This window comes from Hyperolius riggenbachi, chromosome 10, assembly GCF_040937935.1.
Source record: "Hyperolius riggenbachi isolate aHypRig1 chromosome 10, aHypRig1.pri, whole genome shotgun sequence".
In the NCBI taxonomy this organism is placed as follows: Eukaryota; Metazoa; Chordata; class Amphibia; order Anura; family Hyperoliidae; genus Hyperolius; species Hyperolius riggenbachi.
This window is the reverse complement of record NC_090655.1, coordinates 258,048,460-258,070,427: the sequence shown is the minus strand read 5'-3', so window position 1 is coordinate 258,070,427 and position 21,968 is coordinate 258,048,460. Positions and strand designations below refer to the sequence as shown.

Sequence of the window (21,968 nt, the reverse complement as noted above, 5' to 3'; positions counted from 1 at the left end):
GGGGGGGGGGCTTTAGAGCTGACTGTCTATATTGGGGGATGAATCTGGCTACTTATTTGGGGGTGGGAATCAAGCAACCTGTATTAAGGAGTGAATCTGGCTACCTGTCCTGGAGAGGGAATCTACACTGGGGGAAGCTGGATCCCTATGGGGGAATTTATTTACGTATGCTGAGGGGATATGTCTACTACTTCATTGGGGGAAGGCAGGGTACTTTGGAATCTCTGCTTCTGATCCTGGAGAATCTTGTCCTGGCCCTGACTATTCTTTCATTTCTCTGACAATCCAGACACACATCCAGAAACACTGAGGTGTAAGACATCAGCAGCTTATTCATGGTATAGAATCCTATAGAACAGCTGGAGGAATTTTTTGTGTTTAGCTTTGTTGGTGTCGGCCAGATGCCCAACAGAGACTCTGACCAGGGGGGAGTGACACCCTCATAGCTGCAGTAACCAGCAGTGTGTACAGATCGCTGCACAAATCACTAGACCTGCCCAACAGAGACTCTGACCATGAGGGAGTGACACCCTCATAGCTGCAATAACCAGCAGTGTGTACAGATTGCTGCACAAATCACTAGAGCTGCACAACAGAGAGTCTGACCAGGAGGGAGTGACACCCTCATAGCTGCAATAACCAGCACTGTGTACAGATTGCTGCACAAATCACTAGAGCTGCCCAACAGAGACTCTGACCAGGAGGGAGTGACACCCTCATAGCTGCAATAACCAGCAGTGTGTACAGATCGCTGCACAAATCACTAGAGCTGCCCAACAGGGACTGTGACCAGGAGGCAGTGACACCCTCATAGCTGAAATAACCAGCAGTGTGTACAGATTGCTGCACAAATCACTAGAGCTGCCCAACAGAGACTCTGACCAGGAGGAGTGACGCCCTCATAGCTGCAATAACCAGCAGTGTGTACAGATTGCTGCACAAATCACTAGAACTGCCCAACAGAGACTCTGACCAGGGGGGAGGGAGTGACACCCTCATAGCTGCAATAACCAGCAGTGTGTACAGATTGCTGCACAAATCACTAGAGCTGCCCAACAGAGACTCTGACCAGGAGGAGTGACGCCCTCATAGCTGCAATAACCAGCAATGTGTACAGATTGCTGCACAAATCACTAGAGCTGCCCAACAGACTGACCAGGAGGGAGTGACACCCTCATAGCTGCAATAACTAGCAGTGTGTACAGATTGCTGCACAAATCACTAGAGCTCCCCAACAGAGACTCTGACCAGGAGGAAGTGACACCCTCATAGCTGCAATAACCAGCAGTGTGTACAGATTGCTGCACAAATCACTAGAGCTCCCCAACAGAGACTCTGACCAGGAGGAAGTGACACCCTCATAGCTGCAATAACCAGCAGTGTGTACAGATTGCTGCACAAATCACTAGAGCTGCCCAACAGACTGACCAGGAGGGAGTGACACCCTCATAGCTGCAATAACTAGCAGTGTGTACAGATTGCTGCACAAATCACTAGAGCTCCCCAACAGAGACTCTGACCAGGAGGAAGTGACACCCTCATAGCTGCAATAACCAGCAGTGTGTACAGATTGCTGCACAAATCACTGGAGCTGCCCAACAGAAACTCTGACCAGGAGGAAGTGACACCCTCATAGCTGCAATAACCAGCAGTGTGTACAGATCACTGCACAAATCACTAGAGCTGCCCAATAGAGACTCTGACCAGGAGGGAGTGACACCCTCATAGCTGCAATAACCCGCAGTGTGTACAGATCGCTGCACAAATCACTAGAGCTGCCCAAAAGAGACTCTGACCAGGAGGGAGTGACACCCTCATAGCTGCAATAACCAGCAGTGTGTACAGATCTCTGCACAAATCACTAGAGCTGCCCAACAGAGACTCTGACCAGGAGGGAGTGACACCCTCATAGCAGCAATAACCAGCAGTGTGTACAGATTGCTGCACAAATCACTAGAGCCGCCCAACAAAGACTCTGACCAGGAGGGAGTGACACCCTCATAGCTGCAATAACCAGCACTGTGTACAGATCGCTGCACAAATCACTAGAGCTGCCCAACAGAGACTCTGACCAGGAGGGAGTGACACCCTCATAGCTGCAATAACCAGCAGTGTGTACAGATCGCTGCACAAATCACTAGAGCTGCCCAACAGGGACTGTGACCAGGAGGCAGTGACACCCTCATAGCTGAAATAACCAGCAGTGTGTACAGATTGCTGCACAAATCACTAGAGCTGCCCAACAGAGACTCTGACCAGGAGGAGTGACGCCCTCATAGCTGCAATAACCAGCAGTGTGTACAGATTGCTGCACACATCACTAGAACTGCCCAAAAGAGACTCTGACCAGGGGGGAGGGAGTGACACCCTCATAGCTGCAATAACCAGCAGTGTGTACAGATTGCTGCACAAATCACTAGAGCTGCCCAACAGAGACTCTGACCAGGAGGAGTGACGCCCTCATAGCTGCAATAACCAGCAGTGTGTACAGATTGCTGCACAAATCACTAGAGCTGCCCAACAGACTGACCAGGAGGGAGTGACACCCTCATAGCTGCAATAACTAGCAGTGTGTACAGATTGCTGCACAAATCACTAGAGCTCCCCAACAGAGACTCTGACCAGGAGGAAGTGACACCCTCATAGCTGCAATAACCAGCAGTGTGTACAGATTGCTGCACAAATCACTAGAGCTCCCCAACAGAGACTCTGACCAGGAGGAAGTGACACCCTCATAGCTGCAATAACCAGCAGTGTGTACAGATTGCTGCACAAATCACTAGAGCTGCCCAACAGACTGACCAGGAGGGAGTGACACCCTCATAGCTGCAATAACTAGCAGTGTGTACAGATTGCTGCACAAATCACTAGAGCTCCCCAACAGAGACTCTGACCAGGAGGAAGTGACACCCTCATAGCTGCAATAACCAGCAGTGTGTACAGATTGCTGCACAAATCACTGGAGCTGCCCAACAGAGACTCTGACCAGGAGGAAGTGACACCCTCATAGCTGCAATAACCAGCAGTGTACAGATCACTGCACAAATCACTAGAGCTGCCCAATAGAGACTCTGACCAGGAGGGAGTGACACCCTCATAGCTGCAATAACCCGCAGTGTGTACAGATCGCTGCACAAATCACTAGAGCTGCCCAAAAGAGACTCTGACCAGGAGGGAGTGACACCCTCATAGCTGCAATCACCAGCAGTGTGTACAGATTGCTGCACAAATCACTAGAGCTGCCCAACAGAGACTCTGACCAGGAGGGAGTGACTCCCTCATAGCTGCAATAACCAGCAATGTGTACAGATTGCTGCACAAATCACTAGAGCTGCCCAACAGAGACTCTGACCAGGAGGGAGTGACACCCTCATAGCTGCAATAACCAGCAGTGTGTACAGATTGCTGCACAAATCACTAGAGCTGCCCAACAGACTGACCAGGAGGGAGTGACACCCTCATAGCTGCAATAACTAGCAGTGTGTACAGATTGCTGCACAAATCACTAGAGCTCCCCAACAGAGACTCTGACCAGGAGGAAGTGACACCCTCATAGCTGCAATAACCAGCAGTGTGTACAGATTGCTGCACAAATCACTAGAGCTCCCCAACAGAGACTCTGACCAGGAGGAAGTGACACCCTCATAGCTGCAATAACCAGCAGTGTGTACAGATCACTGCACAAATCACTAGAGCTGCCCAATAGAGACTCTGACCAGGAGGGAGTGACACCCTCATAGCTGCAATAACCCGCAGTGTGTACAGATCGCTGCACAAATCACTAGAGCTGCCCAAAAGAGACTCTGACCAGGAGGGAGTGACACCCTCATAGCAGCAATAACCAGCAGTGTGTACAGATTGCTGCACAAATCACTAGAGCTGCCCAACAGAGACTCTGACCAGGAGGGAGTGACACCCTCATAGCTGCAATCACCAGCAGTGTGTACAGATTGCTGCACAAATCACTAGAGCTGCCCAACAGAGACTCTGACCAGGAGGGAGTGACTCCCTCATAGCTGCAATAACCAGCAATGTGTACAGATTGCTGCACAAATCACTAGAGCTGCCCAACAGAGACTCTGACCAGGAGGGAGTGACACCCTCATAGCTGCAATAACCAGCAGTGTGTACAGATTGCTGCACAAATCACTAGAGCTGCCCAACAGAGACTCTGACCAGGAGGGAGTGACACTCTCATAGCTGCAATAACCAGCAGTGTGTACAGATCGCTGCACCAATCACTAGAGCTGCCCAACAGAGACTAAAGCATGGGCATACCACCCAACGAATCAGCAGTAGTGATGTTCCAAAAAGTTTTGAATCCAGTACCTCATAAAATACAATAAAAATCAACATAGCATAAAATCCTTCATACAATGAATAATGCCCTGCGCTTAATGCGCACTCACGTCATTCAGGTGTGTTATAAGGATATGGGGCTCAATAGCCCAGCGGTGTTCCCCTTGCTCTGGTCGAGGCGTCCCGTTCCGGCTCTGGCTTCCCCGCGTTTGTTTCAAAAAGTTCCTTCCTCCCTGCTCCCTGTGACGTCAGACGCTCCTGGCTCCGCCTTACGCGTTTCATCCGTATGGACTCATCAGAGGCTTTTATGCTATGTCGATTTTTATTGTATTTTATGAGGTACTGCATTCAAAACGTTTTGGAACATCACTACTGCTGAGTCGTTGGCTGGTATGCCCATGCTTTAGACCCACCTGGATTTGAGGTGGTGTGAATCTGGTGAGCGTACACGTTTTAAGGGAGTTCCGTGGATTTTCACATTTAAGTGGAGCACTTTGACACTTTGGGTGTTTAGGAATATTACGTTATTATAACAGTTTTACACTATGTGCAGTTCTGTTTAATTTTTATAGGTGGCTTGATGAATAGAAGAGGAGCGCTGTCTCAGTAAAATAAATACAAGTAAACCTGTAGTGCTTTTGAACAGAGAACAGAGAATAACAAGCACTCAGCAGTGATATGGCCAGGGTGACATACTCCAATGGTATCACATACAGCGTGCACCTCCAAAGCACAACTTCCAGGTATCAAAGAATCAAAGAGAGGGCCGGCACCAATGCTCGTGTCTCCATGAAAACATTTATTGGCAGCAGATGGTAAAAACAGAGGAGGCCCCCGATGGAGGGCGCTCCCCCCTACCTAACCTGTAGTGCTCCCTATAGCAAATGATAGGCTTGTCTGAAATGTAATGTGAATTTGATTTGATTGGCAGAATTCCAAGCTACAAAAAAAATTGTATACAAGCCACAGTTATTGTCATGTGATTGGCCGCCTGTAATGTACACAACCTTCTGCAGTTCTTTGTCAGGCTGATAACTAGTGCTGGTTAGTGACATGCTAATAACTCTGAGATGGTGCTAATTGTATGCTAATTATATGCAAAGCTTTGTAGCTGCTGCACCTGGTCCATTTCCAATCTGCATAAAAGTTACATTAACTTGGAATTATCAGCAGCTCACTGACCCTCCCTAATGATAATTGTTCCTCCCCTCAGAATTCTCTAACAGGAAGTGATGATGTTTGCATTTCTATTTGCAGCACGGAGTCCCGGCATCAGGAACCTCTCAGAGACTCGTCTCTCTGTATCCACAGACTGTATAACGGATGATGATGTCACTGGACAAGAGTCTCCTGCAGATATCCTCATTACACTAAATATTCCCCCAGACTCTCCTCACCTGTCTAACACTGAGGGGCCCCATACCCAGCACAGCTCTCCCGCTGCTGGAGGGTCTTATTCCTGTTCCACGTGTGGGAAATGTTTTTTTCCGAAGTCAAGACACAAGAGATCTTACACTGGTGAGAAGTCTTATGCATGTGCTGAGTGTGGGAAATCAGAACTTGCTTCACACAAGAGATATTACACTGTAAAGAAGCCCTATTCATGTACTGAATGTGGAAAATGTTTTATACAGAAATCAAAACTTGTTGTACATGAGAGATTTCACACTGGTGAGAAACTATGTTTGTGTACCGAGTGTGGGAAATGTTTTAATTGGAAAGCAGACCTAGTCAGACATGTCAGATCCCACACTGGTGAGAAACCCTTTTCATGTCCTGAGTGTGGGAAATGCTTTGCACGGAAAGGAGATGTTGCCAGACATGTGAGACTGCACACTGATGTGAAGCCCTATTCCTGTGCTGAGTGTGGGAAATGTTTTGTACGGAAATCACAACTTACCTATCATGAGAGAACTCACACTGGTGAGAAGCCCTATTCATGTGCTGAGTGTGGGAAATGTTTTGTACGGAAATCACAACTTACCTATCATGAGAGAGCCCACACTGGTGAGAAGCCCTATTCATGTGTTGAGTCTGGCAAATGTTTCAGACATAAATCAAACCTTTCCAAACATATGGGATCTCAGACACGTGAAAAGCCCTTTTCATGTCCTGAGTGTGGGAAAAGCTTTGGACGGAAAGGAGACCTTGCCAGCCATGTGAGATATCACACTGGTGAGAAGCCCTTTACATGTGCTGAGTGTGGGAAATGTTTTGTACGGAAATATCAACTTACCTGTCATGAGAGATCCCACACTGGTGAGAAGCCCTATTCATGTGCTGAGTGTGGCAAATGTTTTAGACATAAATCAACCCTTTCCAAACACATGAGATTGCACACACATGAAAAGCCCTTTTCATGTCCTGAGTGTGGAAAATGTTTTGCACATAGATCACATTTTGCCTATCATGAGAAATCTCACACAGGTGAGAAGCCCTTTACATGTGCTGAGTGTGGGAAATGTTTTGTACGGAAATATCAACTTACCTGTCATGAGAGATCCCACACTGGTGAGAAGCCCTATTCATGTGTTGAGTGTGGCAAATGTTTTAGCCATAAATCAAACCTTTCCAAACATATGAGATCTCACACACAGGAAAAGCCCTTTTCATGTCCTGAATGTGGGAAAAGCTTTGGACAGAAAATAGACCTTGCCAGCCATGTGAGATCTCACACTGGTGAGAAGCCCTTTTCATGTCCTGAGTGTGGAAAAAGCTTTAGACAGAAAAGATACTTTGCCAGCCACGTGAGATCTCACACTGGTGAGAAGCCCTATTCATGTGCTGATTGTGGGAAATGTTTTGTGCAAAAATCACAACTTTCCTATCATGAGAGAGCGCACACTGTTAAGAAGCCATATTGATGTGCTGAGTGTGGGAAATGTTTTGGATATAAAAAAGAAAGATTTGTCACCCAAATCTCACTCCTGTTAGAGACCCTTCTTATGTACTGTGTAAGGGATATTTCTTGGCCAAAGTGTTCCTTTACAAAGTTTCTTTTATTTTTGCAAAGTGCACAGAATGCCGAGGACTCTTTCATGCTACTCTGTGTGTTGGATTGCTGAAGTGCTAAAGTCCATGAGCTGAAGATAGATGATGAGATAAACATGGGTACATACAGTACTAAGCCGCGTCAGAACTTGCCTGTCATCATTTTTTTTTTACTTTCAAAATGTTTTTTTTTATTAAAGAGAACCCGAGGTGGGTTTGAAGAATATTATCTGCATACAGAGGCTGAATCTGCCTATACAGCCCAGCCTCTGTTGCTATCCCAACCCCCCCTAAGGTCCCCCTGCACTCTGCAATCCCTCATAAATCACAGTCACGCTGCTGACAAACAGCTTGTCAGAGCTGGCTGTGTTTATCTCTATAGTGTCAGTCTGCTGCTCTCCCTGCCTCCTGCAGAACGCCAGTCCCCGCCTGCATCCCTTCCCTCCCTGCTGATTGGAGGGAAGGGACGGGGGCAGGGACCGGAGCTATGCAGGAGGCGGGGGAGCAGCTGAGACTGACACTACAGATGTAAACACAGCCTCACAGCACGGCTGTGATTTATGAGGGATTGCAGAGTGCAGGGGGACCTTAGTGGGGTTTGGGATAGCAACAGAGGCTGGGCTGTATAGGCAGACCCAGCCTCTGTATGCAGATAACATTATTTAAACACACCTCGGGTTCTCTTTAAAGAGATTCACATTACATGAAATAGCCATATATCACTTCAATAATGACAGTATACAAGCAATAAAAAAAGACATGTAATGTAAAGGTCTAGATACCATATATCATAATAAGGGAAATAACATTGCCTTCTAATTAGTAAAATACAATAGAGCACTGTATACAATGATAACAAGTCTAAATGAAAACACACAAAGACAAAAGAAACAAAGATACTAAACAAACAAAATGGACTAATAATATTCCTGCAATAATTCTAGGAGGCTCTAGGGATTAATGATTGGACAGGGGAAGATGGGATCCGTATAAAAAGCCCAACCAAGGGTTCCATATTGAAAAGAAAGGGCCCGTATCTTCCCTGGTAAGACTTAATAGATATTTGTTAAAGGAACACTATCAATTAAAACAACTTTTTTTTTAATACTCTATATTAGAGTCGATATTACCACTAGTGCTAGGGGGCCTTTATTTATTCACCCAGGTCTCTCTCCCTCTCTCCCTGCGTAAAAATCATCCTTCATTCCTCACACAGCTCACAAATATACTTCACTGTGTTACAGCATGCAGGAGACATGAGGAGGAGGCTGATCAGAGGAGGTAACTAGTAACTAGATGTGCTGTAATATTGCTGTAATATAACTAGCAGGGAGATGTGTATACACTATTATTGACTGACTGGCTTGCTTGTGATGTTACATTCCAGGCTGCATCTACTTCCTAGGCTGCTATGAGAGGGAGAGAGGCTGTTTACAAAGGCATTTTCAGGATCTTTATCAGTCAGAGAACAGAAGACAAGGAACACACATTGCTGGAATCTTTAACCCCCTACCATTGTCTGAATAAGATTCTTTCAGCAAGGTGATTATTAAACTATACACTGAGGAGTTGATAGCAACCCCCCTATGGATGGACATGGTCTAGCCCTTTAAGAGCTGGACACGTTTGTATCTAAAACTGGCGGAGGATTTTACAGCAGAGAGGCAGAGCTGTGGGAGGAAGTAAACTGATCCTAGGACTTAAGGTAATGTGTGCCCTAACGTACAGCATTAACCTCCTTAGTGGTATGCCCGACACTGTCGGGCATACCGCTTACTGGCCCCAGGAGTCCCCCATGCATAATAAATGTGATCAAATTGCTTTAAAACCTTTAGCTAGCACTAGGCTAGTTAGTACAAGTGTCCAGCCCCCCGAATGACTCAGATTCCCCTTTTATACATTACCCAGCCTGGATCCAGCGATCGCGCAGCCTCCCTGCACAGCTTCGGTCTGTCTATGGGGCGACGTCATGACATCATGTGCGATCCTCCCCATAGTGAAGATCGGAGCTGTGCGGGGAGGCTGCGCCGATCACTTAATCCAGGCTGGGTAATGTATAAACGGGGGAGCGGCGGGGATCGGGGGGTGCTGGGCACTTGTACTAGCTAGCCTAGTACTAGCTAAAGGGTTTAAAGCAATTTGATCACAATAATTATACTGGGGGACACAAACTGGCAAAACCTCCTGAGCGACGTAACGCTCAGGAGGTAAAAAAAATGCTTTAATCGGTAGTATTCCTTTAATATATTATATCATTGATCCTATGAATAATCTTTTCCCAGCTTATATCTGTTGATAGCCAGGATTGTGCCATTTGTATTCTGCACGTGGTCATACGTTTATTATATCGTTTTTCCTCATTTTTGGGTATTCCTTCTACTGGGGTGTTCAATAAACAAGATAGTGGAGTGGGAGATTTCGTTCTATTTGTCAGGTCATTTCAGCCAGATTTGGGCTACTGTTGTGCAAATCCACCATATTTGAAATACATTTTCTTCTGTTTGACATTTTCTAAAACAAAGGTTGGAGCATGAATTAGAAAATGTACTTAATCTAGCCGATGCGTAATCTGTCCTAAACATTACTTTGAGGGATGTTTCTAGGAGGCTTACATTGGTAGAACACTTCATGGTACTCCTCCACATCCTAGTCCAGGTATCCTCGGATACGGATAAGCCCAAATCTCTATACCAGGCCTCCTGATATCTAAATTTTACCGCATGGTCTGGGGTTGAGAGGAGCCTGTAAAGTAAAATCTCAGATGAAAGATATTCCCTTCTAGCGCATTGACACTCCCTTTACTATAAGTACTAAGATAAAAATATTCACACTCTTCATAATACTCATTTATAAACCCAATTTACAACATAATCTACACCTCTTGACTTATCTTATGAACAACTGGTAAAATGATCCTTCCTATCAATGTGGTAGGTTGGTCAAGACCACTGCTCCTACCACTCAGATGACACTGGTGGGTTTTGTGGTGCTAGATGTTTTGGGTAGTGGGCAGAGCTCCTCAATCACCCCCCAGAATAAGTAAGATATATATCAAGCGATCCTTTATTTGTTTTCTATTATATGTGCAAATGATTGGATAAATCGAAATAATTGTTACTACACTTTGATGTATATGATATTATTATAGTAAAGAACAACCCTCAAGATGTATAACTGTTAATGTGCATGTATCTTGATTATGAAATAAAAAATATTACGTTAAGAGAGTAGCCTGTATAACACTAAAATGGTTTTAGGGATATCCACTATATCCATTAATTGTGTTTCTAATGCTGAAGGTTTATGCTTTGCCACCAGAGGTCATTTTATGGAGATGTAGTGTGAAAGCTGGGTAAATCTAAAGTTTACCCTTAAAGGGATATTTAGGGTATCTCTTAGGTCCTGAAAGGAGATTATTCTTCCCACTCTTATCAGGTCATGAAATCTGATGAAGCCTTTCTTAAACCACCATTGGATATTGTTCCCTTCCATCCCTGGGACGAAATCTGTGTTGCTATGTATTGGGGCCAAGAGAGAGGGTTCTGACACAAGTTTATATTTAAATCTTAGAGTATTCCACATCCTGAAAGAGTCCTTTATTAGTGGGTTGGCAATCTTGTGGTCAGCTTTTGGGTCCAGTCCGAGCCATAGTTCATCTTGCATGGTGAGAGAGGCTATATAAGTATTTTCAATTAACCTCCACTGCGATGAATGGTGCTTGAAGGCTGAACTAAGAATTTGGGCACATTATGCTGCCTCATGAAATGTAATTAGGTTGGGTACACCTAGTCCTCCCATGTCCTTATGTCTATATAAAATGTTAGCTTTGATATTTGATCTTTTCTTTCCCCAAATGTATCTCATCATAGCCTTTTGAAGCTCTATCAAGTAATGCTTGTGTAGGGAGACTGGGAATAGACCTAAATAAGTAAAGAAGCTTCAGAAGCACCGTCATCTTAGTAGAAGCTGTTCGGCCCGTCCATGAGAGCCTTAGTCTACTCCAAGATGACATTTTAGATTTGTATCCTGCCATATAAATTGATAATTATACTTGAGATTTTCATCTATTTACAGTTTGAATTGTATTAAAAGAGCTTCTGTTTTATCTGGGTTGCCCTGAAGCCCAGAAACTAGGCCAGACTCTTTAAGAACCTCCAGGACATTAGGTAAAAGAGATGTGGGAGTACTTCACTGGTAATAATAAATCGTCAGCAAAGGCACTGCATTTGTTCATGTAGTCCCCCACTATCAGGCCTTTGATGTTAGGGTTGCTCCTGATGGCTTCTAATAGGTCATACATGTCAAACTCTGGCTGTACGATCGACCATTCGATTCAATCATTTTATAGAATAGAGAGAGAGAATTGAGGGTGTTCCAGAATTCACAATTGATGAAAAGTGGCTGATTTCATGTCGAATCGACCAGCTTAGCCGATCGAGCAGGATGGAAGATATCGGTCACTGGCACAGGAATCAGCTACTGTTCACATGTCATTCGATCGATTCTGAATCGATTTTTGCATGCAGAGCATGGAGACACAACATCGGTCAGATCGAAAGTGAAGGTAAATCGCATAGGATATCATTTGTAGTGTGTGGGTCACTAGTTGATCGACTTTCGATTATCCTTAGTGAAGTCGATTCCTTAATAAAGTCGATCGCATCAGAATCACTAGATGTATGGCTACCTTTAATTGCACATAGACCCAGGTGCCTACTAAAGAGTTTTCTTTCAGTAATCTAATGAAAGCCTTAAGGTAGCCATACACCTAGCAATTTTGCTGTACGATCGACCATTGGATTCGATCATTTTATAGAATGGAGAAAGAATCGAGTGTGTTCCAGAATTCCCAATCGATGAAAAGTGGCTGATTTCATGTCGATTCGACCAGCTTAATCGATCGAGCAGGATGGAAGATATCGGTCGATTGCGCAGGAATCGGCTACTGTTTACGCATCATTCGATCTATGCCATGCCTCTGTGTCCCCTCACAGCAGCCCCTGCTCCACGCTTTGACCCCCTGAAATTGCTATGCAGCTTGTCTGCAATCCTGGGGGAAGGGGCGTTCCTTGCAGGAGAGGTACTCCTGCAAAAACGCCCCCTCCCTCCTCTAAATGGCCCTTTGCTGCCTATTCCCCACTCTTTCCTGCCTTTCTGAGCTCTGTACTTCTCCGATGAGAGCATAGAGCTCTGTGTGCGGCATCGTGACCCCTGGAAGTGAAAGTAAGCCATTATAGACTTCAGGGGTCGGGGAGCAGCTGTGATAGAGGCTACCTGATCTAGCTTGTCCCCCAGATCAGGTAGTATCTTTTTTAGCTGAGTGCTGTGCGCCAAAGCTGGGCGCTGTCATAGCAGCAATGCTGTGCTGTGCACCCCACATAGCGGTAATTCAGGGCTCTGGCGGCTGCCACACCCCGAACTACATCTCACTACGAGTTGCGACAACTTGGAGGGGGAATAGTATTTAATGCCGCCTTGGAGTTTAGTGGTGTATGATGGCTCTCCCTGCGCTGAACTGAACGGTGCCAGAATAATATGTACTCCTTCCACCACCAAGTGGCTCTGCAATGCTGACACCATCCTCTGGTTCCCAATCACGTCATACAGGGGGTGACTTAGTGGCTCTCAGATTGGCCACAGTAGGGGTGACTTAGTGTTACCGGCCTGTAATAAGCTGATAATGGTCACTGGACATTACTGTACACAGATTGGTCACAGTAGGGGTGACTTAGTGTTACTGGCCTGTAATAAGCTGATAATGATCACTGTACATTACTGTACACAGATTGGTCACAGTAGGGGTGACTTAGTGTTACTGGCCTGTAATAAGCTGATAATGGCCACTGTACATTACTGTACACAGGTTGGTCACAGTAGTGGTGAGTTAGTGTTACTGGCCTGTAATAAGCTGATAATGGTCACTGTAAATTACTGTACACAGATTGGTCACAGTAGGGGTGACTTAGTGGTACCGGCCTGTAATACGCTGATAATGGACACTGTACATTACTGTATACAGATTGGTCACACAGTAGGGGTGACTTAGTGTTACTGGCCTGTAATACATTGATAACGGCCACTGTACATTACTGTACACAGATTGGTCACAGTAGGGGTAACTTAGTGTTACCAGCCTGTAATAAGCTGATAATAGTCACTACAAACATGCTAAGAACTGGCACCCAGGAGGACTTTAGTAATGCAAATAAAACCCTAAACCCCAACCTAAGAGCTGCTAAAAAGGAGTATGCTGATAGGATGAGACAAAACCTCCGCTCGAACAACCCATAGGCAGTCTGGGAAGGTATCAAGGCTGCTACTAACTACAAGCCCCCCAGCATGCAACACCAAGCACTGAACTAGTCAAGAAACTCAGTAAATTCTATTGTAGATTCGAAGGCCAGGCAGCCTCTGCTGGTTTCTCAATGCCATCAGCTCCCCCATCTGCATCCAATGGAAATGGTCTAAGTCCACCCCCTCTGGCAGTGAGTGAGAGCAATGTTCTGCACCACCTGTCAACCCTGAATAGCAAGAAAGGCTCAGGCCCTGATGGCGTGTCGCCAGCCTGTCTGAAAACCTGCCAACGGCAGCTGGCTCCCATCCTCACCTCCATCTCTGCCAAGTCCCTAAACAAAGGCAGGGTGCCCACACATTTCAAGAAGTTTGTCATCATCCCTGTCCTAAGAAGCAAGGAGTCTCTTACCTAAACAACTTCTGGTCTGTGGCCCTTACATCTTTCATCATGAAGTCCTTTAGAAAGAGTGGTCCTGTCCTTTCTTAAACACTCAACAACGGCCCACCTAGACCTGTTCCAGTTTTCACATAGAGCACATAGGTCCACTGAAGATCCACATCAACATCTGCCTAGATCATCACTGACCACCTAGACATACCAGAGTTAAAAACTAGGATCCTCCTTCTAGACTTTAGCTTGGCTTTCAATACCATCTATCCCCACATACTGCACAACAATCTTGTGGAACTTGATGTCCATTCCCTCCCTCTGCCTATGCATTACAGAGTTATTCACTAACTGGTCCCAAATTTTCAAACTTGCCAACTCTCCTCTTGACCAAGGGTCACCAATACTGGTGCTCCACAAAGCTGTGTCGTGTCACCTATCCTGTTCTCTCTACATGAACAACTACACCTCCATTAAAAACTTTGTTAAAATCATCAAATTTACAGATGACACTACCATTGTTGGCTTCATAACAAAGAACGATGAGCAGGCCTACCATCAGGAGGTTATTAGCGTATGCCACTGGTGCAAGGAGAACAAGCTGGTCCTCAACACAACCAAAACCATTGAGATCATTATCAACTTTAGGGAATATTCCCTAAACCCCAACTAATCTACCTCTGTCATCACATCTCTGTCAGCTGATATTTGCAGTTACTCAGTGAGATAGAGAAATATTTAGTTAGATAGGTTCACTGGGGTTTGGCGTTTTGTCATATCAGGTTCAAATACGCTTTCTTGCACAGCAGTTATGGCTCAGGCTCCTTATTTGCTGTGAACTGCAGTCTTGCCGATTATTATTACAGATGGATCTGTAGATGCAGATGTAGTGCAGTGACACATAATAATAAGAATAATACTGTACATGTCTGAAAGTACTGTAGAAGATTCCACACAAACAGAGTCTGCAGTTAGCCTATTCACCACAAGATGGCACTCTAATAGCTTCCAGGTGGAACGCAAAGCTCGGAAGAAATGGAGCCAAAGACAGGAAGTAATGTAAACAAACAGCAGTAGAAGTTAGAAGTGGAGAGAAGACGTTGATTGATCATTGAAGAGGTAATTTTTGTGATTCTAAATAGCAAAAGTCTCATTGCACAGGTTGTAGGATAGATTACAGTTAAGAGATTAGTATGGACATGGGTATGGGCAAGTATGAGAATAGGAATGAGCAGCATAGATATTGTATACAGCAGTAACTGTATATGGAGGGGGAGGTGGTGGTAATTATTAAAGCCTAGCATTAGTGTTTAGTGTTACATCTCACATAGAGATGTTCTCCTGACTTGTACTTGAGAGCTGCAGCCACGGAAGGAACAGTCAGGAGACCACCCTGGAGCATTCTAGGAAACTCTAATTGCCTATATTATATGATAAATTATAAACCACAAACTTCCCAATAAGGGAGGTTCATAAATAGAGTGGGCCATGGGGAAGGGGAGGGGCTTGCAGGCATGACCTAACTAGAGATGGGAAGTTCGGATCTTTTCAATGATCCGGATGATTCGAATCGGATCATTGAAAAGATCCGGATCTTTGATCGGAATCTCGGATCATTTTACTACCGAAGACTTCGGGGGTGAAATAAATAGCAGGACGGGTCTTTCCCTGCTGTGGACAGGAGAAGGGGAGGGGGGTGGACACACAGAGAAGGGGAGAAGATGGACAGAGGGCAGGGAGTGGACGGAGGAGGGACGAGCAGAGAGCAGAAATGTTTGCTTGCACACAATACCCACATGCTGCAATCATATGCTTTACATGTATTTCACCTATATGCTCATCTGTGTACTTTGAATGCAAACGTCGCACACAGTGAAAGAAAGCATTCCCCAAAGCATTCCCAGAAGATTTGTGCAGCTGTTTAGAGTAGCGCAGGAGGATCATAATACACAGCATTCACAGTGCCTGCAAAGTTACTGAGCTGTGCTGAGCCAAAAGCTTCCAATGTGTTCACTGTGCACAACTACGGAACAGCCAGCCTATAATGAGCAGCACATTTCAGCCAGTATGTGTGCTCTACACATATCTGGCAGGGGCACCCATGTCCCCTCTCTCATCTACCTGTCTCCCTGCAATGCTGGCTCCCATCCAACAGAGCGATCCATCTCAGCTCTGCTTCCAGGACCCTGCTGCCCGCTGAGAGGGGGTGTGTCACTCCTGGCCCCGCCCCTTTTGCGATCCGAATCACTCATTTTGATGATTCGGATGATTCGACTCACAAAATAGATTCGGATCAAAGATCTGAATCGTTCATGATCCGGACAACACTAGACCTAACTTCAGGGGACTGCTACATAACCACCCCTCTTTACTCACTCTGCCATCTTCACCAGGGAGACCCGCAGCAGTGTCGCGGTCGGACTCATGGTCGGCCACCACGATGCATGTCAGGAGGTGTAGCCCTTCAATGTGAATACAGCTCCCAGCCAGAGTCTTGCCCAAAAACTACTTACCCAACAGGTGCAGGCTCCATACCCCGCTCTCTTACATTGGCTGGATAGTATACTGGTTAAAGGGAATGTCCGAGGAAAATGAAAAAACAAGTTCTACTTACCCGGGGCTTCCTCCAGCCCCTGGCAGCCAATATGTCCCTTGCTGCAGCTCTGGTGTCCCAGGGTCCCCTCTGTTGCAGATGCCAGACCTCTCGTCTGCGTTTAGGTGGCCTGGAGAATTCCGCGCAGGTGCAGAATTACTGTGCCTGCGCAGAACACTCCCAGCCACTTGAGCACGACCGCGAGCAGAGCGACCGCGCAGAAGATGTGGACCTGGCGTCTGAAACAGAGGAGACCCCGGGACACCAGAGCTGCGGCGAGTGAAATATCAGCTGCCAGCGGCTGGAGGAAGCCCCGGGTAAATAGAACTTTTTTTTTTTTTTTCATTTTCCTTGGACATTCCCTTTAAGGGCTCTGCCTCTGACACAGGAGACCAGGGTTTGAATCTAGTCTCTTCCTGTTCAGTAAGCCAGCACCTATTCAGTAGGAGACCTTGGGCATGATTCCCTAACACTGCTACTGTAGAGCACGCCCTAGTGCCTGCAGCTCTGGGACTTTAAGTCCGCCAGGAGAAAATCTCAATATAAAGGTACTCAAAATGATAATATCTATTAATTGCGCCACAGTCCTCAGAATATAATACGTTTAAATGATAATCAGTCTCTGGGATCGCTGCAGGAATTCCAACAATGTTACAAAACTTTCAATAATACTGCTGCGCTCTCCAGAGTCTGTTGTAATGATTAATCAGAACAAAATTTAGACAGACTGTATTACAAAGAGTCCTCAATGTTTCAATCAGAATGTTCCATCCACTGTTGAGGTTGCTGCAGGGAATTCAATGATCAAAGCACCGTTTTAATCGCCGTTCCTAAAAAGGATACAAATCTCCACATAGGGTGATACCGTTCAGGTAGTTAGTATTGTTATATAGTGCACCACCAAAACGTGCTCCTGTGAGTTGTGTGGGTTAGTGCCAAACTAATGCACCGGTGCCCCTTCTCCCTAAATGCTCACCAGATTTTTGTCCACCCCAGTCGTCAGGTGGATCAGTAATAGTGCTCAGTTTCTTAAGTGAAATGTCATAAGTCCTAGAAAAAAACTTTCACATAGGGTAATACTGTTTCCATAAGTTCAAAATGTTCCACAATATTTCTCTGTGCTGTATATGAATAGTGCTCTCACTCCATGCAGTGTAACTCCCACTCCCTGCATAACAATATGCTCACCAGATGGAGCCCACCTCCATGTACAGGTGGAAATCACGCTTAATGATACCTCCGGAACAAACTCTCCAACTCCTTTTTCAAGAACTTAGCCTCTCCTGAGGTTTTTATTCCAATAAAATGATTCTCAAATAAAACACATAAAAAATGCATATAACGTAAATCCGTTATGATCTGCCTCTGGACGCACACATAGACATACACTTACGCGTCCAGGGCAAGATACAGCATGTCACAAATCTCTAATCGCCAATGCCCATCCGCTGTAGGTGAGGGGAATCGTGATGCCGCGGCGTCCCGCTTTGATCCTCTCCTCCCGCCGGACAGTTCCAAGTTTTTTCCGCGCTAGTAGCAGTGACCGGCCGGTCCACTCACTTCCGGGTGCGCGTAATTGCGTCAGACGCTAAGCTCCGCCCTACGCGTTTTGGCCTCACGCCAGACTCATCAGGGGCTCCTGATGAGTCTGGCGTGAGGACGAAACGCGTAGGGCATAGGTATCACCCTATGTGGAGATTTGTATCCTTTTTAGGAACGGCGATTAAAACGGTGCTTTGATCATTGAATTCCCTGCAGCAACCTCAACAGTGGATGGAACATTCTGATTGAAACATTGAGGACTCTTTGTAATACAGTCTGTCTAAATTTTGTTCTGATTAATCATTACAACAGACTCTGGAGAGCGCAGCAGTATTATTGAAAGTAATATAAAGGTACTGTTACATCAATGGCTCAGGGGTATACAGATTGCACAGGTGGTTATTTTTGTCTCAGGTAAAGAATGTTATTTAGTCACATGTCATACTGTCTATAACCATAAGGTCAATGGATATTTCCTAGTAAAACAGTAACTCTTTTCCTAGTCACGAAAAAGGCCTTAGGTGCCACTAGTCGTAATTCAAAATTCTTAGTCTTCAATTGGGTAACACACACACACGCACGCACGCACGCACGCACACACACACACACACACACACACACACACACACACACACACTCTCTTCCCCCCCCCATCAGCTGCAGTGCTGAACTCACCTTACAGCCCAAGTTCAGCGCTGCATATCTATCCACTCTGCCTCCTGCACCATCTAGTGCCTGGCATCTCTTACTGTATGTCATGTGACAATGATTATCATTCCATGTGGCTCCGGGGGAGGATCCTGCATGCCAGATTCCTATTGGTGACAACCAAATCTTGTTTTACCTTGTTATAGGTCTTTGTATAATACAATAACATTCAATATTTTCAATAACTCTGTCTTGCCTTGCAGATTGCTGTGCAGGACTAAAGTGAGTTTTGATTTTCATTCAACAATCTGTGTACTCCTATGCTGCAGTAGGTATTGTAATATAATAATATACTGTAAAATATAAGGTTATATACTGTATTTTTGGACCATAAGACATACCCTTTCTCCCCCGAAAGTGGCTAGAAAAAGTCACTGCATCTTATGGAGCGAATACAGGGGATCCCCGACTTACAAACGCCCACCAAAAATGAACTGCTGCTGACCCTTTGTTGTGTCGGGGACTCCCTGTATAGTGCTTCCTGTACAGTGTGCAGAGTGATCCGCAGTGGAAGTGGAAATGTGTTTCTCTTTTGCTCCGGTGGCTGCATTAATCAGCAATGTCTTCTTTCCCTCACAGCTTCCTCTAGTGCTGGCTTCTCCTGATCATGTCATTACACACGACCGGCACTAGGTGGAGCCATCAGAGAGAGAGAGGAGACATCCCTGATTATCACTGCAAGAGCCCTGAGAGAGTGAACTGCCGCTTTTAGATACATGATACTCTGCATGGGGGACGACAGGGGCACGGAGAACAACACAGGGGCTCGGAGGAGGACACAAGGGTCACGGAGGACAACAAAGGGGCACAGAGGAGGAAACAAGGGTCACAGAGGATGACAAAGGGGCATGGAGGATGACACAGGGCACGGAGAATGACACAGGAGGACACAAGGGTCAAGGAGGACGACAAAGGGGCATGGAGGATGACACAGGGTATGAAGGATGACACAGGAGGACACAAGGGTCATGGAGGACGACAAAGGTGCACGGAGGATGACACAGGAGGACACAAGGATCACGGAGAACGACAAAGGGGCACGGAAGATGACACAGGAGGACACATGGGTCACGGAGGACGACAAAGGGGCAGGGAGGATGACACAGGAGGACACAAGGGTCACGGAGGACGACAAAGGGGCACGGAGGATGACACAGGAGGACACAAGGGTCACGGAGGACGACAAAGGGGCAGGGAGGATGACACAGGAGGACACAAGAGTCACGGAGGACGACAAAGGGGCGCGGAGGATGACACAGCAGGACACAAGGGTCGCGGAGGACGACAAAGGGGCAGGGAGGATGACACAGGAGGACACAAGGGTCACGGAGGACGACAAAGGGGCATGGAAGATGACACAGGAGGACACATGGGTCACAGAGGACGACAAACGGGCATGGGGGATGACACAGGAGGACGACAAAGGGGCATGGAGGACGACACGGGCATGAAGGATGATACAGGGGCATGGAACACAGGGGCACGGAGGATGACACAGGGGCATGGAGGACGATACAAGGGCACGCAGGATGACCAAATGGGGACGGAAGATGGCACAGAGGAGAACACGGGGATAGAGAAGGACAGAAGGGATAGAGAAGGACAAGGAGAGGACAGAGAAGGACAGAGGAGTTCACAGAAGGATACATGAAGTACAAAGGGGACACAAGAGAATTGGGGGGAGAAGATCCACAAGGCTCCCCTGGACCATGGACGCAAAGTTTAGTATATTATTTCCCCTGGTTTTTGTTCTCTAAACCTGGGTGTGACATATGGTCAGGAGCGTCTTGTGGTCTGAAAAATACAATACTTTATATTAATTTTTGTCCCAAATCTTTATTTTGTAGAAATGCCTAAATGTGTTATTACAAAAATTGCCACAACACAACAGGAAAACGCAAAGAGCACCTCGATATAAAGCTGCACCTGTTTCCGGGAGATGAGAAAAGATTTGAGCAGTGGCTGTGGAATGCTGGATTTGATGAGGAATATATCCTGACTCACAAGGCAGCCATGTTGCGCGATCGGACTGGAAATAAGTATCGCTTGTGCTCGACACATTTCTGCGCAGAAGATTATGTGCAGAGGAAAACTATAATGTCTCTGAAAGAGGACGCCGCCCCGTCTGTTTTTTGTACTGAACCCCAACAACTGATGATTGGAAATCCAAAAAGGAAGCGGGCATGTCGAGGTAACAGGGGTGCCAAACATGGAGTGGCCTGGACATGTTCTGACGCCGATTGTCCTGACTGCGGCTGGGATTGTGCTGGTGGGAACTATGCAACAACATGTGAAATGTCAACACAGACAGAAGATTCAGAAGAACAACTTGATTGCCCACCAAATAAAGTAATAACAGACCATGAAAGACAGTTTGTTGTGTGTGAATCGGCCATAGATCTCCTCCTGATGAAGCAGTTTTGTCCCGCCAAGCAGTGCTTCTGCAGAATTGACTCACTTACTAAGCAGTTGGTAGGATCCCACCTATTGGTGCACTCCACATGTAAGGGTGGGCACCATCAAAGACTTTGGGAGAGCCAGCCATGCATCAAAGATTTTGGAGGAGGAAATATTCTGGGTGCTGCAGGAGTGGTAAGTACAAATCTTCTCTCTTCAATTCCTTCATCGGGTATCGAGAGAAGGACATCTATGCAGGAACTGATTATTACTGGAACAAAGAGAAACAACGTTTAATGAGTCAAGAAGTTGACAAAGCTCTTTACATTTGTGGTGATGGCCAATGTGATTCACCCAATCACAGCGCCAAGTACTGAACAGACACATTCATAGATGCCATTCCCAGGAACACTTTGGGTTTAGAAGTTCCCAAACCACCCTCTCCTATACATATATTAAAACTGTTCAAGCAGATTTGAGAGTATGGGCCTGGAGGACGACCGCATATGATGTCATATCCTCTTCCCTCAACCATTCACATCCTGTGGGAGTTTCCCACACTTCAGAGTGGTGCCCACCCTGTGGGAGTGGCCACTAATACACACACCTCCCCCTTACACAGCTTCTATGTAATGTTACACCTTCCAATACACTTTGGTCAGCCCTCCTCCTTGTAAGTTAAAAAAAAAAACATTAGTTATGGCTGAAACTAAAGCTTAAATGGTACCTGAGAGGTAAGGGTTAAAATAATTGATA

The 21,968-nt window shown here is 46.0% G+C and overlaps 1 protein-coding gene across 1 annotated transcript in view; it reads left to right on the top strand.

Annotated features, from left to right (window-relative positions):
- Window positions 1–21,968, top strand: part of LOC137537127 (uncharacterized) — a 627,974-nt gene that overhangs the window by 534,167 nt on the left and 71,839 nt on the right. Inside the window, 4 exon segments of the mRNA XM_068259259.1 lie at window positions 5,557–7,161; window positions 14,368–14,546; window positions 19,699–20,446; window positions 20,692–21,407. Coding sequence (XP_068115360.1) covers window positions 5,557–7,161; window positions 14,368–14,546; window positions 19,699–20,446; window positions 20,692–21,407 — 3,248 coding nt within the window.